The sequence below is a fragment of the Ovis aries genome, chromosome 1 (genome assembly GCF_016772045.2).
Source record: "Ovis aries strain OAR_USU_Benz2616 breed Rambouillet chromosome 1, ARS-UI_Ramb_v3.0, whole genome shotgun sequence".
NCBI lineage: Eukaryota > Metazoa > Chordata > Mammalia > Artiodactyla > Bovidae > Ovis > Ovis aries.
The window spans coordinates 208,769,327-208,785,856 of record NC_056054.1 but is presented as its reverse complement, the minus strand read 5'-3'; the positions used below and the strand labels follow the sequence as shown (position 1 = coordinate 208,785,856).

The following is a 16,530-nucleotide window of genomic DNA, read 5'->3' as shown; positions in this document are numbered from 1 at the left end:
GCTATCTTCAAAGTGGCTTTTAGAAGAGAAAAAGGCAAAAAGGAAGGGAAAGGCACCCTTTGGCAACAAGCAGGTGAAGAGGAAGAGAAGCAAAATGGGAAAAGTTAGCATCCTCAGGACAAGAAAGAACAAAGCAAAATTCAGAAGTCAGGACTTTCCAGGTGGTCCAGTGGCCAAGAATCTGCCTACCATTGTAGGAGTCACAGGTTCAATCCTTGGTCCAGGAAGATTCCACATGCCTCAGAGCAGCTAAGCCCATGTGCAACAACTACTAAGCCTGTACTCTGGAGCCCACAAGCCACAACTACCAAAGCCCACACATTCTAGGTTGTGCGTGCCACAGCTAGAGAGTAGCCTCTGCTCACCACAACTAGAGAAAGCCCTTGCATAGCAACAATGACCCAGTGCAGTCAAAAGTGAATTTTCTTAAAAAAATCAGAGGACATACAAACACTCTCCTGACCACCATAAAAAAAAAAAAAATTATTAAAGAACTGGACTTTGCTACAGTGATAGAAGAGGTTGCCACTGAATTATGAATCTCATAAACTACCCAAAACCCACATAATGAATACACAAAAAGAAATCAATTATACACAAAGTTACAAAAAAATACATCTCAGCAAATGAATTACACCTCCAAAACAAACAAAAAGAAACAAAAGAAAACAATACTCCAAACGGAATTAAATATATATTCAAACAAAACTTTGAGGATATTTTTTTAAAAATCACCTTGAAACAGGAATTCAAAATGTACAAAGAAAAATTAGGCAAAATATAATGAGAAATGAAGTGACGTGAAGTTGCTCAGTCATGTCCGACTCTTTGTGACCCCATGGACTGTAGTCTACCAGGCTCCTTCCTCCATGGGATTCTCCAGGCAAGAATACTGGAGTGGGTTGCCATTTCCTTCTCAAGGGGATCTTCCCGACCCAGGGATCGAACCTGGTCTCCAGCATTCCAGGCAGATGCTTTAACCTCTGAGCCACCAAAATGAAAAGGATAATTAAATTCTACAAAGTAAAAGGTACTTACAGCCAAAATGGGAGTAAACCCAACTGTCAAAGAAGAATAGACTCAAATGAAAATGTAGTAAGAGGTATTGAAGAAAGACAGAAAAGTAGTCAAGAAAATAAAAATGATAAAAATTTAAAGGGTCAAGAGAGGAAGCAATAGAAGTGGAAGACAAGTAAAAAAAGAATGACTTATATAAAACTGGAGTCCCCAGAGAAGAAAAGCAAAAGCAAACAATCAAACAGAACTAACATTTGAAACTGTAATTGTTCAAAAGTGTCTAAAATTGTCCAAAAGTAAATGAAGATCTGAATCTACATATTGAAAAGGCATGCCAGGTATCTGGGAAAGTTAATCCAGAACAATCAAATCTGCAGTCGATCTTTTAAACTGTATGAGACTTCAAAGAAAAGAAAAAAAAGTCCTCTTAAACTCTCAAGGCAAAAAGATCAAATAACTTGCAAAGGCAAAGGAATTAGAATGGCGTCGACAATACACAAAGCAAGGCAATAAAGGAACAGCCTTTTTTTAAAAAATAAAGGTGTGAACCAAGGATTTTATGCCCAGCCAACTATTCCTGTATCAAATGTAAAGACTATAAAAAATATTTCTATACACAAGACCTTAGGAGTTCAGTACTTAAAAGTCACTCTTGAAAAATCTATTAACACTTCATTCACCCAAGAAATGACTGGGGAAACCAGCAAAAGGACTGATGTTAAGTATTTTCAGGTGTTTAAATTATCAATGCTGGGAAAGACTGAAGGCAACGGCAGGAAGAGAAAAGGACGACAGAGGATGAGATGGTTGGACAGCATCACCAACTCAATGGACATGAGTTTGAGCAAGTTCCGTGAGTTGGTGATGGACAGGAAAGCCTGGCATGTTGCAGTCCATGGGGTCATAAAGAGTTGGACAAGACTAAGAGACTGAACTGAACTGTATGAAACACTAAAAAGGTGAAGATGACAGTGAAAGATTAATGTTTAAATATACATTATGACACAAAGGAAATAATGCAACAAAAATGGGAAAAGGAAAGTAGAATAAGCTCATTGATTCTGTAATAGGCAACAGCTGGGATACCATTAAAAACTGACAAATCAGGTAGTAAAACAGTGAATAACTGAACAGGATGGTAAAATCACATAAAATAGTGTAAATAAGAAAAAAATGAAAAAGGAGCACATGAGATGATATAGTGTGACACCTTTCTAAATATACCTTTTGCCCAGGTATAGAGAACAAACACATGGACACCAGGTGGGGAGCAGGGGTGTGGGATGAATTGAGAGATTAGGATTGAAATACATACACTATTGATACTAAGCATAAAAGAGATAACTAATGAGAACGCATTGTATAGCTCAGGAAACTCTGTTAGTGCTCTGTGGTGACCTGGAAGGGAAGGAAATCCAAAAAAGAGGGATATATGTATACATATAGCTGATTAACTTTGCTGTACAGTGGAAACTAACACAACATTATAAAGCAACTATACTCCAATAAAAATGAATTAAAACTCTAAGTAAATATACCTTTTTGTATGATTCTGACTTTTAGAACTATATTAACGTTCTACAGGCTTAGAAAAAGAATCAAAGTCAACAAGAATTGGGGAAGACCCAAAGTGAAATAACTACAAACAAAAATAAGCCTAACTGTATGAAAAAATAACATGACCACACCAAAGGAGGAGGGAAGGAAAAAACTATTCACATAGTCAGTCTGAAAGTATCTCTCCCATAATACTAACTAAGCACAAAAAGAAAAATAACTTTACAGAGGACAACACTAGCAGAGAGCATCTTTGTAACCTAAGTAACTTTGTAAAATAGTATTTTGACTACACACTATAATGCTAGACACCAAAAGAACAAGACATAAATATTATCCTCTCATTAGTATGCTTTTTTCCAAAAGGACATAGATTATCAATCCCAGAATTATTTATGTGTACTGTGAGTGTGTACATGTTTGTGTGTGTGAATGTGTGTACTGTGTATAATGATACATATATAACTAGCTCTGTCATAAGAAGATCTAGAAGCAATGACACTCGAGTACCAAAAGGCACACCCAACACTCAGATTTTGGTCTCTAAATACCATTCTCCAATTAAAAAAACAACAACTGGCTCCTTGAAGAAATGGTTGACATGGGGAAGGTACCAAAAAATCTTGGAATACTTTGTATTGTCAGAAAGTAAGGAACTACACAAAAAATAATGGGGAAATGTCAAATGAACATAAGCACCAGCCTGAAGGGAAACACACTGGTCAAATGTGAGGCAGTTAATACATCAAAATAAATTATAGTAAGCGTTTATATCCCTGAATTAATATAAGAATCTACAATCCACAGTGATACTAATTATTTGGGAAAGTTCTTCATTAAAGTAAAATTCTAACTATAAATATAGAAAGAATGATTGAAGCAGAAAAATCACCACTTGGCAAACACCACGGTAATAATTACTGCAGGGAAAAATCATTAATAGATGCTATTATCACTATTATGTACATCACTATGTAAAAATAGAATGAGAAATATTCACATAATCTCAAGGTATCTCCCGATATGATACTTATTAAACATAAGAAGAAAAACAGTAATTTTACAAAGGAGAGCCCCAGCAGGCACCACCTTCATCAGTGATCAAAAGTTAACAGCAGCAGTGATGGAAATATTCACATCAAGTCCTTTCCAATATGAAAAAATGGGAAAGGCACAACATCAGTTCTGTGGTATTCCTGTCCAAAAAAAAAACCACATAACCTGAATTCAATCATGAGAAAACAACGAACAAACCCAAATTGGATCTTTCTACAAAACAACTTCTCAAAAATTGCAAGACAGTAAAAAGCATAGAAAAATTTAACCCATTCACATTAAAGAACACATAACACCACATGAAAAAATTTATTTAGGACTGAATCCCTGAACCAGAGAAAGGACATTAGTAAACAATTGATGAAATGTAACAGGTCTGTATAGCCAAAACTATGGTTTTTCCAGTAGTCACGTACGGATGTGAGAGGTGGACCATAAAGAAGGCTGAGCACTGGAAAATTGATGCTTTTGAATTATGGCGCTGGCGAACTCTTGATACTACCCTGGAATGGAAGGAGATCAAACCAGTCAATCCTAAAGGAAATCAACCCTGAATATTTATTGGAAGGACCAATGCTGAAGCTAAAGCTCTAATGCTCTGGCTCCCTGATGCAAAGAGCCAACTCACTGGAAAAGACCCTGATGCTGGGAAAGATTGAAGGCAGGAGGAGAACAGGACAACAAAGGATGAGATGGTTGGATGGCATCACCAACTCAATGGACATGAGTTTGAGCAAACTCCAAGAGGTGGTGAAGGACAGGGAAGCCTGATGTGCTACAGTCCGTGGGGTCCCAAAGGGTCAAACATGACTTAGCAACTGAACAACAACAAAACAGTCTGTAGAGCAGATAATATTGTTGTTATCAGTATTGAGTTGCTGATTTTGATAACTATACTATAGGTATATAAAATATTAATATTGTGGGAATCTGATGAGGTGCATGCAGAAATTTTTAAGTGTTTTATACAATAAAAGTATTCACATTTAAAAGTTGATAAAATAAAGTAAAAGTTGCCCAAAGCCACAAGTAAATGCCAGAAATGAGAACAGTCTTGTCCCAGAGTCCATACCACCCTGCTCCACTGCACCTTAGGACAACTAAACACAATCAAGGACTCGCTCAAGTACTAGGAGCTGTCCTAAATGTTTTATACCTACTAACTTGCAGGTATGATAAGTATCATCATTATCATCATCATCTTCATGAGGCACAGAGAAATTAGGGTATATTTCCAATACCATACATCCAGTAAGGATTTCATACTAGAACTTGAACACTAGTCTGACCCCAGGATATGTCAGCTAATATCCTATAAGACACATGCTAGAAAAGAAAATAATGAGAAATCAATGTACCCCTAAAAATTAAAGATATGATAATCAAAATTAAAAAAAATTCAACACAGCATTAGAATTCAAGAATACCTCTCAGAAATTCAATAAAAGGGAGAAATAAGAAATATGAAGAATCAATCCAGCTAACCCAAGATAGTGCTAATACAATCACCAGGAGAAAAAAGAGAAATATATAGAAGAATATTATCAAGGAAATCATATCACAGAAAACTCCCCAGAGCTCAAGAGAAATGAGAGTATGCAAACTGAAAGGATCCGCTAAGGCTGACAGGGACAAATGAATGAAGACCCAGACCAAGACACACCCATCAATGGGAAACTTCAGATACCAAGGATAAAAAAAGAAAGCCCAAAAACTTCCAGAAAAAAAAGCCCAAAATTAAAGTGGGTCACCCACAAGAGAATACGAATCTGAATGAGATTTCTCTTCAGCAACACTAGGAAGACAAAAACAAAATGAAACACACGGGTATACATGCATATATAATGCAGTATAGCTTTCAACCTTTTTAGGAAAATAATAGTCAACCTGGATCTGAACTGTCAAGTGTGAAGTTATAATACAGACATTTTTAGACACATAAAGGTATCTCAGAAAAATATTATTTCCCATTCATTACTACTTCACTTTAAAGAGAGAGAAATGTACTGTAATATACACTTATATTTATCCTTTCTTCCTTCACGTAATGTGAAGATGTACTCCAACAAAACAAGATTAAAAAAAAGAACACAAGCATATTTAGAAAATGGCAACCTAAGCCATAGAGCAATGAAGAGAAATTCAAAACTAACAGCTGTGCAGCAAACTCAGAAGGCAACCAGCTGAGAATGGAGCAAGAAGACAGAAGGATCTGGGGGCAAAAAGGGGATTCCACACAACATATAGAGTGATCAAGAGTTTGGAGGGGAAAATGAGGATATGATATAGATATATCATGTAAGAAAAAGAAGGGGGAAAATGAAAGCAATGAAAAACTACTGGAAACAAAAAAAGATACACAATGAAGTCATGATCCAAATGTAAAGTATCTGGTTCAAATTAGAACAAGAAATCAGTGGGTTTCATGAAGATAAGTGAAATGGATTATAAACAATAAAAAGAAAGATTAAGAAGCTAGTAGATTTTTTTACAGAGAAGGCAATGGCACCCCACTCCAGTACTCTTGCCTGGAAAATCCCATGGACAGAGGAGCCTGGTAGGCTGCAGTCCATGAGGTCGCTAAGAGTCAGACATGACTGAGCAACTTCACTTTCACTTTTCACTCTCATGCACTGGAGAAGGAAATGGCAACCCACTCCAGTGTTCTTGCCTGGAGAATCCCAGGGATGGGAGAGCCTGGTAGGAGGCCGACTGTAGGGTCACACAGAGTCGGACACGACTGAAGCGACGCAGCAGCAGCAGCAGCAGCAGCAGCAGATTTTTTTAAGGCCTAAGAATCTCCTATTTTTTTTAAGAAAGTGTGAGAAACTCAAGGAAAAACAAAAAGCTATTTCAAAGTTATAATACACATCTGAAGGAAACTAAAAGGGAACGATTTTGAGGAACTGGTGACTTTCAAGAAAGAGCCATCCATTTGAACATCTCTTTAAGTGTTATGGAACCACGACATTGGAAACAGAAAGAAAGAAATAGCTTTGCACTGAACAACACTTCCCTACTAATAATACAAAAGCTAAATATCAATTTTTAACAATTCGAGTCAACTTGCAAGTATCAAGCATAGGAAAGTTAATCTGATTACAGAATAAACAAAAATGTTATAAAACTTGATGTTGTCAAAATAAAACTAGAGCCAACCCAAGATGGGAGGCAGAAAGAAGAATAGAGAAAAGGTAGGGCATACCTGCGGAAGTGAGAACAGGTGATTACTGCTTTTCATTATAAATCTTTTATTCTATAGGCATTATTTTGAGAAAAATATCTTCAAATGTTTTAAGGGGTAAGCTGTTACCAGTGCCAATGCCACAAAGAGGCTACGTGAGAAGGAGCTAGATTTCACCTCTAATGTCACAGATAGCCTTGAAAAGGACCATTTCACTAGAATACAGGAATGGAAACCAGAGTATGGTGGGTCAGGAAATGAAAACTTACAAGTGTATCCAGCAGAACTCTAAGGACAGAAGAAAAGAAAGATTGCTAACAGAGGAATTAAAAGGAAAGGGAAGGTGGTTGTTGCTATTTTTATTGACATGGGGGAAAAAACCTGAGCATGTTTTTAATCTGATTGAGGTGAAGAGGGGATGATAGGTGATGAAATCCAGAGTAGAGGGTGAGGAATCAGCCTTGTAGAGAAGAAAGGATATCTATTGTGAAATGCAAAGAAACCAGGTAGGGAGGGGGCTTCCCTGGAGGCTCAGCAGTCAAGAATCTGCCTGCCCTTTGTCACAAAGAGTCAGACATGACTGAGTGACTAAGCCTGCAAGAGGCAGGCAGGATGAGACAGGGAAGCAGAAAGGTGGTGAGATCCAGCTAACAGGGTCACAGAGAGCTTCTGTCTACCAACAAAGTTTATTTTGACCACTCTCAGTACACTGCAAGTTCAACTGGAAAACAATCAAATGGGAAACTTGGCGGGGGGGGAACATAAAAATTAGCTGACATTAGAGATTATGCCATCCAAAGCTGGCATCATCCAAAGCTGGGTGATCAACATAAAAATGTATGTGCCAAAATCAGTACTTTAAATTTGGGGATAACATCAGCTGTATCCTCTGAAGTATGAATTAAGGTCACTATCTTCTGTATTTCAATTCTAGAACTACTTTTTTCCCCTGTGTTCTGTGTTTTTCAAATTAATCTACTTACTATGGTAGGTTGTTGTTTGACTACTAAATATTGCAAATAGAAATCTATGTTGTTGACAGATTTTTAAAATGTACCTTGAATAACCAGTTCTTTTTCAAACGAGTTACATGAATTAACAGGGAAAAACGGTTGACGTTATTTCAAAATGTAGAGGCCTTAGCAAAATTTATCCAGTGCTTTCTGCTTTTTAAATTTCTATTAATGACCTTCTATCCTAAAGTGATTCTTCCTCTGGGCAATCATGCTGCTGAAACAGTATTATGTTACTCCATGTCTGGCTTACCCTAAGTAACCTGAAGCCTACAGACAGATTTTAATAAAATGAATACATATTTTTCCTCCAAAGGTTTGACTTTAAATTATAACCACAAAAATATGTACCATCATTAAAAATGAAACCATAGCAAAGGGTATTTCGAAGCAAGCTGACTGGGTTAAAAAGTCCTGGGAATAGAACTAAATCTGTGATGACCACTGGATATGCAAGGGTCATCACTAAGGCAGCCCCAGCTTAGGAACACGGGGATGGCAGGGGAAAATCTCAGTGAGCTTAAAGGGAAGTACTTGTTGAGCAGTTTCCATTGTGTGTCCTGGATTCCTGGAGCATGATATGGGCGGTCTCTACCGAAACACCACGCAAACCAGACTGAAGGCTGTTTACAATACCCTGGGCAACCTGAATCTTTGAGATTTCAACAATGCCATCAACTGACTAAAACGTTCTGAGTAATGTCATCAACTGTGATTTATGACCTCACATGAATGTGTTTCTAGCTTATAAATAGGCTACCACTGATCCCTTTTATCTCACACATAATCAAAATAATGAATCTGTGGTCTTGGTATTAGTCAGTATTAAAAAATTACAAAGCACGTTTTAGAGTTGAAATAAAACTTTATTTCCATCATCTCATCAGCCACCTTGCTATATCAGTCTACAATCATTGCCATTCTGCCTATCTCTGGTCCTCAGTAAGCCTTACTCATTAGTCTTACCCTTGTCTCTAGAAGACTTCCTAAATTACAGCCTATTCGTGTACCCTTGGTATAGTCTTCGATGTATCTTTCAGGATAACATTGCTATCCTTTTTTTCTATGTTAGTGCACCCACATATGTTGTGTTCACACTCTGAGTATTTATTATTCTGATCTACTCTTTGATCCACACTCTCGCATGCTGACATTTCTCTCAGGTTGAAATCCAGATTTCACTTCTGGATTAGCTTTCTTCTAAGCTATCCTAATGAAACTGCTCTATACTTTTAAACATGAACTGCTTGCTTTGTTTCTTAGAGGAAGAAAACTTCTTCCCCTAAGAATTACTAGTAACACTGGTTTCATTCAAATCTTTGCTTCTGAGCTCTTAAGAACTGGCTTTTATTACACTCTAACTTTTAGTTTTCTATTAGGTTCCACTCTCTAGATACCAGTTTGCTTCTTCCCTACTCTACTTTTCCTCAGTTCTTGGCTGCTTAAATTGTTTCTAGAACAGGCTGTCCTTCTCCAACTTTTCCACTTAAAAATTCTGATTATCTAAAATTTAATTCCATTTTCTTATATTTTCTAATTCATATATGCACTGTATCACTGAAGAAGCTGAAATTAAGTATATTTTACTCATCAGCTAAAAAGTTCAGCACACACATATACACAAGTACAGAAGAAAAGAAAAAACCTAAATAAATTCTGGTTCTCTTTCTTATCTAGTTTAAGCATTATAATCCAATGACTCTGCTCAAATTGAACTCTATGAATAACCAGAAGCATCCATCACTGTCACAAAGAGATATTAGGAAGGAAAAAGGCAGGAAGTGTATGTACAATCCATGCAGATATATTTAAATTACATATTGCCCAAGAGTTTTCCCTCATAAAAGTAAACAACTTTTCTGTAAATGGTACTTACATGTGTATATGACACACAATTAACTTGCTCCCAAGTTAATGGTTTAAACAGCTAAAAATCAAAACTTTAGAAACCAGGCTTGATTTTCATGAGTCATAGGCCATAAAACCAAACATTCCACAGAAACAAATGAAGACAAAAGCTTATTGATAGCACTGTGTGTTGAATTTGACATGGATCATCCTAACAGACCACAACCGAAAAGTACAACAGGCAAAAGAAGAACCCGTGTCAAACCATTGTCATGGGGAGTGATACACAGAGGGAATGACAGTAGGGGATGGGGACAAAGAAAGAAACGTGAAAGAAATCCAGAAGAGGCTTTTACGAACCAATAATGATCAAAGAGTCGGACACGACAGAGCGACTAACACACTGGTCAACGACCAACAGCCACACTTGCCAAGATCTGGATGATATAATTAACTCTTTGCGTTGGAGGGCAAAATAAAGCCAAACAACAGGAACTCCATAAAAGTAACATGTCTTCCCCTAAATCCCGAAGAAAGCAATTCACCGTTAAAAAGTCTCTGATGTACAATCACAAAGTGACGGAATTAGCCACCTTGAAGATCAACCCTAAACAAAACAGCAAAGACTTACACCCAGAGTAAGTGAAAACTTGAAGGAAGTCACAGAGGCACAGCAGGAGAAACATCTTCCTAACAGTCAGCCTTCTACCATACTGTCCTATTGTTTCAGATATTCATGCAGAGAATAAAGAGTCAAATCAATGCTGACCCAGAAAACATATTTTCATTCAATGGAATTTGGCCTCAATGGCTTCTTGGATCTCTTTTCTCAAAAAAAGAGGATATAATTTTACATACAGAAAACAATCAAGAAACATACCTGTGTTTTCCTTAGCAATGACAGAGGTCAAAAGGAAAAGCTTAAGATTCATAGACAAAGAATATTCTGAACTGATACAAACTGCATTAGCTGGAAGAGAATATTTATAAAACTAATTCTTTCAGACAACTTTGACACTGAATTGAGTATGGTACACGATACTTCAAACCCCTGATCTCCTTAGGACCACAGGTTCAAACATGCATAGGTGATTTTATTTGCCTAAAACAACAGATGGCTTCCCAGGTGGCACCAGTGGTAAAGAACCTGTCTGCCAATGCAGGAAATGTGAAAGATGTGGGTTCCATCCCTGGGTTAGAAAGATGCCCTGGAGAAAGGAATGGCTATTCACTCTGGTATTCTTGACTGGAAAATCCCCTGGACAGAGGAGCCCGGAGGGCTACAGTCCACAGGGTCACAAAGAGTCAGACGTGACTGAAGCAGCTGAGCACACACGCACACAAAACCCCAGATAAACTGATGCCACACAGCTAAGTGTAGGAAGTTGAAAGAAATCTCATTCCAAGAAAAGTGATGTTTTCTTTTAAAGCAGCAACACTGTGCTTTTAGCCAAACAAATACTTAGCCATCTTATTATTCCAGGCACAAATGGTCATTTCAGAGACACCTGTGAATTGAGCAGAGCCCTGAAATGTTCTCCCACCAGATGCTTGATTTTTCTTTTCTTCCCTTACCTGATAATGAGCCTGGGCTTGCTGCGCTGAGTTCAAGGTGACATTGCAGAGCTTGCAGTACAGGGGCTTACATAGCTCCTCCAGGGCAGTGTCTTGTTCCCCTCCCTTAGGTGGCTCTTCTTCCCCAGCCAAAGGCAAGGAAGCCTCCTGCCCAAAAGGCTTCTGCGGTGGAAGCTGCAAGGCTCCTGTAGACCTGGCGGCCACTGACATAGGAGGAGAGGGTGAGGGCCGCTTAGGCGGAGGAAGCCCGGCGTGTTGCAAGAGGATCATTGGGTAGAAAAGCCTTGGGCATCATCCAAAGGATGAGGAGAAGTCGGGTCTTCAAACCTGAATCAACAGCAAATATTGAAAAAAAAAACTTAAAAACGTGTCATCAGCAATATGACATGTAAATGACCACATCATAGGTTCCTTCCTCTACTTCTCAAAACCATCTTTGAGACTCCCTTTCTTTTCCCTCATCCGGCACATTTACCCCATCTGTTAATCCACATTGACACAATGCTCTTCCACTGAGAAGAGCTTTATGGATTTGGCTTGATTTTGCCTGGCACAGCTCCAACTGCAGTCCCTCTGGCCCATGAACATTAATAGCATTGCATCCATGGCTAATTAAATCTAAAAGTCACATGACTGACATGAACATCAAAGGTCACCCAGTCCAGACCCCTTCCCTCAGGCACACTTAAAACACTCTTGATGATAATCATACATAGTCAAAAAAAAAAAAAAACACACCAGCACAGAACCTTAGCAAATATCCCCTTTTCATGCAAACTAGTATTTCCACCCAAACAATATCAAAAACAGTGAAATCAAGAGTGTCACTGCTCAAACCACTGCAAACATGTCTATAACTAGCTTAACTATCCAAGAACTCTATATATCTAATACCTAATATTAGACATATACTCTGATATCTTGGAAAAACTGTTGAGTCACTAAATGTGACAAAAATAAATAAACATGTACCTTCTGATCAACTAGTGAAAAGTGAAAGTAAAGTCGCTCAGTCGTGTCTGACTCTTTGCGACCCTGTGGACTGTAAACTACCAGGCTCCTCCGTCCATGGGATTCTCCAGGCAAGAATACTGGAGTGGGTGGCCATTTCCTTCTCCAGGGATTCTTCCCAATCCAGGGATTTAATCCGGGTCTCCCGCCTTGCAGGCAGATGCTTTAACCTCTGAGCCACCAGGGAAGCCAACTGCTGCTGCTGTTGCTGCTAAGTAGCTTCAGTCATGTTCAACTCTTTGCGACCCCACAGACAGCAGCCCACCAGTTTCCCCTGTCCCTGGGATTCTCCAGGCAAGAACACTGGAGTGGGTTGCCATTTCCTTCTCCAATGCATGAAAGTGAAAAGTGAAAGTGAAGTCACTCAGTCGTGTCCGACCCTCAGAGACCCCATGGACTGCAGCCTACCAGGCTCCTCTGTCCATGGGATTTTCCAGGCAAGAGTACTGGAGTGGGTTGCCATTGCCTTCTCCAGGGAAGCCAACTAGTAACACCGAAATAATTGATCCAATGAATCTTCAAAGTGGAGGTTGCAAACAAACAACCTGAAGGCCACATGCAGCCACAGATGTGCTCTGTTTGGAATATACAGTGTTTCATTTTGCTTTCATTTTTAAATTGAATTGGTTGTCAACATTTCAAAATCAAAACATTTGTGGCTCCTCTTGATAAAAGGGGGATCTGACAACACTTGGACCATAGTCCTACCTGGGCAACAATAGCTAATTAGTATTGAGAGGCACTGTCCTGAGTACCCAAGCTTGTCTTCTCTAGGCCACCTCAAGTGCCCACTCAGCCTGCTGCTTCTATTCATATTATGTGCCTGTGCCCCACAGACTCAAATCGAAGACCCCACCTCATGTAGCCTTAGATTGTATTCATTAGTCTTCTATAAAATCAGAGTATTTTCTTTCTCTCTCTAGAGGTAAATTTTGAGATAAGGATTTTACTTTGGGTTAATTGGAATCGTGGAAACTCAAAGCACATAGTGTGGTTCATTTTGAGATACTCAAGATTAGAAGTTGCCATCTGGGTCAGAGGCAGGAGAAACGGGTAAAACTGAAGTGGGACTGGAACATATTGGGTCTTTTCTGAGGGAAACAATAGAGACTATAAGGGAAAGCAAATAGTTGAAAAGACTGAGGAACTACAATTATACTGGGGCCCTGGCAGTATGATCCAGTACCCCACTGGACGCTTACTTCACGCACTGTTTGATGCAGGTAATTCTCCAGGCCAGAATACTGGAGTGAGTAGCCTTTCCCTTCTCCAGGGACTCTTCCCAACCCAGGAATCAAACCCAGGTCTCCTGCACTGCAGGCGGATTCTTTACCACAAGTGAAGCCACAAGGGAAGCCCAAGAATACTGGAGTGGGTACCTATGCCTTCTCCAGCGGATCTTCCTGATCCAGGAATCGAAATGCGGTCTTCTGAATTGCAGGTGATTTCTTTACCACTGAGCTACGAGGGAAGCCCCTAGCCCTGAGTATCTCAAAATGAGCCACACTATGTGCTTTGAGTTCCCACGATTCTAATGAACCCAAATTAAAATCCTTATCTCAAAATCCTCTATTCCTTCCACTTTCAATACTATTAAAACCTCTTTTAGGTCAATAAAATTTAGCTATTTTAAGTGCCAAAATTTTCCATCTACAATAGAAAAGTATATGTTTTTTTACGATAATAGATTTACTAAAATCAACCAAGAAGAATTTTGAAAAGTTAAGTCTCTTTTACCACATTTAGTAAGTATCTACACCTGTAAATTGCAACCAAATAACAGTTTTTGTACTAAATTCAGGCTCTTAGAGCAGGAGAGGTTATCAGTGCAATGGGAAAACAATGTACTAAATAGCAAAGTACATACATCATCGATTAGTCATAGTATTCAACAATATTTCTCATTAAGCATAATATTTAGAAAAACAATGTTATTTTACTCTCAAGCAGAAGTATGTTGTCCATACCTCTGAGAATATTTTATAAAAAGCAGTACAGATTTAGAACATTTAAAAAGTCAGGTTCTCTATAATCACATTATTCCTCTCAATTAAACCAAGTGAAGACATTCAGAAAGCAAAGGCAAATACGGATATTTTTAAAAAGAAAACTATGGGGACAAAGACCACTTTTTAAAAAGTTTAACTAATCATGACAATTAGTAATATTAAAAGACTACATATACCACCTGTACAGAAACAAAAGGATACCAAAGTGCCAATGACAAGCTGCCAGGTCAGAAATGGTGAAGAGGGATGTTAGAACATCTGGATAAAGGAAATAAGCAATATAAAGAGAAAATCAAATGTTACCCATGGCCTAGACATGTCTGGACTTGTTTTATAAAAGTTCACTCCCACTTGAGGAAATACCAGCATGTGTCTCCCCCAGCTACAGGCTTCCATCAAAATAAAGGCCTGATAAAATCACTTGAATTGAAGAAAAAATTCTCATACAGTACAGACTTACCCATTATCACATTTTACCTTTTAATGTTTAAAGAATAGCTAGATAGTCCAAAATTCTTTCTTGTAATATTTAACAATCAAAATTTCAACTCCCCCAAAAGTATCTATGCAAGACAATTACATCAGGTATTACTATACTTGCAAAAAAAAAAAAAACTAGCATAAAATAAAAATCTAAAAACGAAGCCTTCAGTGAAAGCAGATATGGTGGAATATAAAGAGGTTCAAAGCATATAGGACTCAAGTCTGTTCAACTATTGCATTAGATTAAAAGAAACTAACTTGATGCCTGATGTAAATAAAATATTCCTCAGATCATAAAAGCCATTCAATTTGATGCTTGAAGTAGCATAAATGAAGGATTTATGGTGGTTAATGTCCTGGTATGGAAGGGGTGGAGGGGACAATGAAAAAAAATCAAAGCTTCTCAGTCTACCCTGTTTAAAAGAAAAGGAATGATCATGTAGCATAGTTTTCATGATCGAACTGGGGCCTACTCTTCACATACTGCATTAAAGACAACCACTTTCTCATTTGGAGAAATCTTCGGGGGAAAGAAAACACAATAAGGGAACAGGTTTTACTAGCACCTCAGGAAACTAGGGAAGTCTGTAACTGGGGATTCCGAAAATGAGGGAAAGACGGTGAGCATTATTCAAAGGTCATCAGAACACAGCAAGAAGGAATGAGAGAGGAAATAGAATAATCAGTTGTAAGGTATATCACAGAAGGAAGACCCAAAAGAACGCAAGAACCTGGGAAGAAGAGGCCTTGGTGAACTGGTGAATGTTCTCCAGTCTCAGTTATGACGGGTCCGAATCCTAGGAAACCTTTCACGTATTTGAATCACAGCTACATATACTTCAGCATCGCCCACATATATCTTAAATTTCTAAAACGTGCGTGCATACATAACAGAGCGCACTCACATACCCACACATACACACACACATACACAAACACGCACGCACGCACCTCAATCCCGTGAGGATGCCATCACGAAAGATGGAATCCCGGGTCTCCCACGGGGCGGGGGCAAGCGCTAGGGCCAAGGCAGCCGCACGCCTAGAGGATCCAAACAGTACACGTGAAATGCTTTAAAAACAAACAAATAAATAAAAGCACCCCAAGCTGGTCACGTGGAGGGCAGGTGGAAAGACCGCACCGGAAAGGAACTGCTAGCCTGGTCGCTCCGGTGCTCGTCCTAAATGCCCCGAGGCTCGCGATCGCCGGCACTTACCGGAACCCCCGGGACGCGCCGGGAGTCTGGGCGCCGCGCCTGCCCCGGACGCCAGCCGCCGTCCGTCCTCCACGCCCGGCTCGGCCCGATTCTACTCCGCCTCCCTCCGTGCAACTTTCTCGGCTGGCCCGGCAGAGCCCCCTCCACAGCTGAAGGCTGACTGTCAAAAGTCAGTCCAAACGGACCCACAGGGAAACAGCTGCAGGAAGTGACTGCGGAATCGGGAGGCGGCGGAGGAGGAGACTGAAGGCGCCGGCCCGGCGTCGCCAGTGCGCATGTGCCTGGTGGAGCAGGGCCCGCGGCAGCGGCGGAGGCTCCAGCACGCTGCGAGGGTGGGGTGCGCACCCGGCAGGTGCGGGGACTGTGAGCGCGGCGGCTCTGAGCAGGCGTGGGGAACAAAGGCACGAGTCACAGGGAGGACGCACCACTGCCAGTCTTAAGAGTTTGTTCATCCTATAACCTGGAAAGTTGATCCAGAGCAGAAAGCTGGGCAGGGTTTTCGCAACTTTCATCTCCTGTCACTGAGATCCAAACCCTTTTTCATTCCAGCCCTGCCCTCGT

General features: G+C 39.6%; 1 protein-coding gene across 6 annotated transcripts in view; it reads right to left on the bottom strand.

The window, feature by feature from the left end:
• ZMAT3 (zinc finger matrin-type 3) overlaps nucleotides 1-16,183 on the bottom strand; it is a 39,319-nt gene extending 23,136 nt beyond the window's left edge. For 2 of the 6 annotated variants that reach the window (XM_004003136.5, XM_012098751.4), the window contains exons 1-2: nucleotides 15,970-16,183; nucleotides 11,251-11,577 (exon numbers count right to left, since the gene is read on the bottom strand). In XM_004003136.5, the coding sequence (XP_004003185.1) occupies nucleotides 11,251-11,520 (270 nt within the window). In that variant the 5' untranslated portion in view covers nucleotides 11,521-11,577; nucleotides 15,970-16,183. The other 4 variants (XM_042234224.2, XM_060405116.1, XM_012098748.5 and 1 more) reach the window with 2 other exon arrangements.
• Nucleotides 16,184-16,530: the final 347 nt, after the last annotated feature.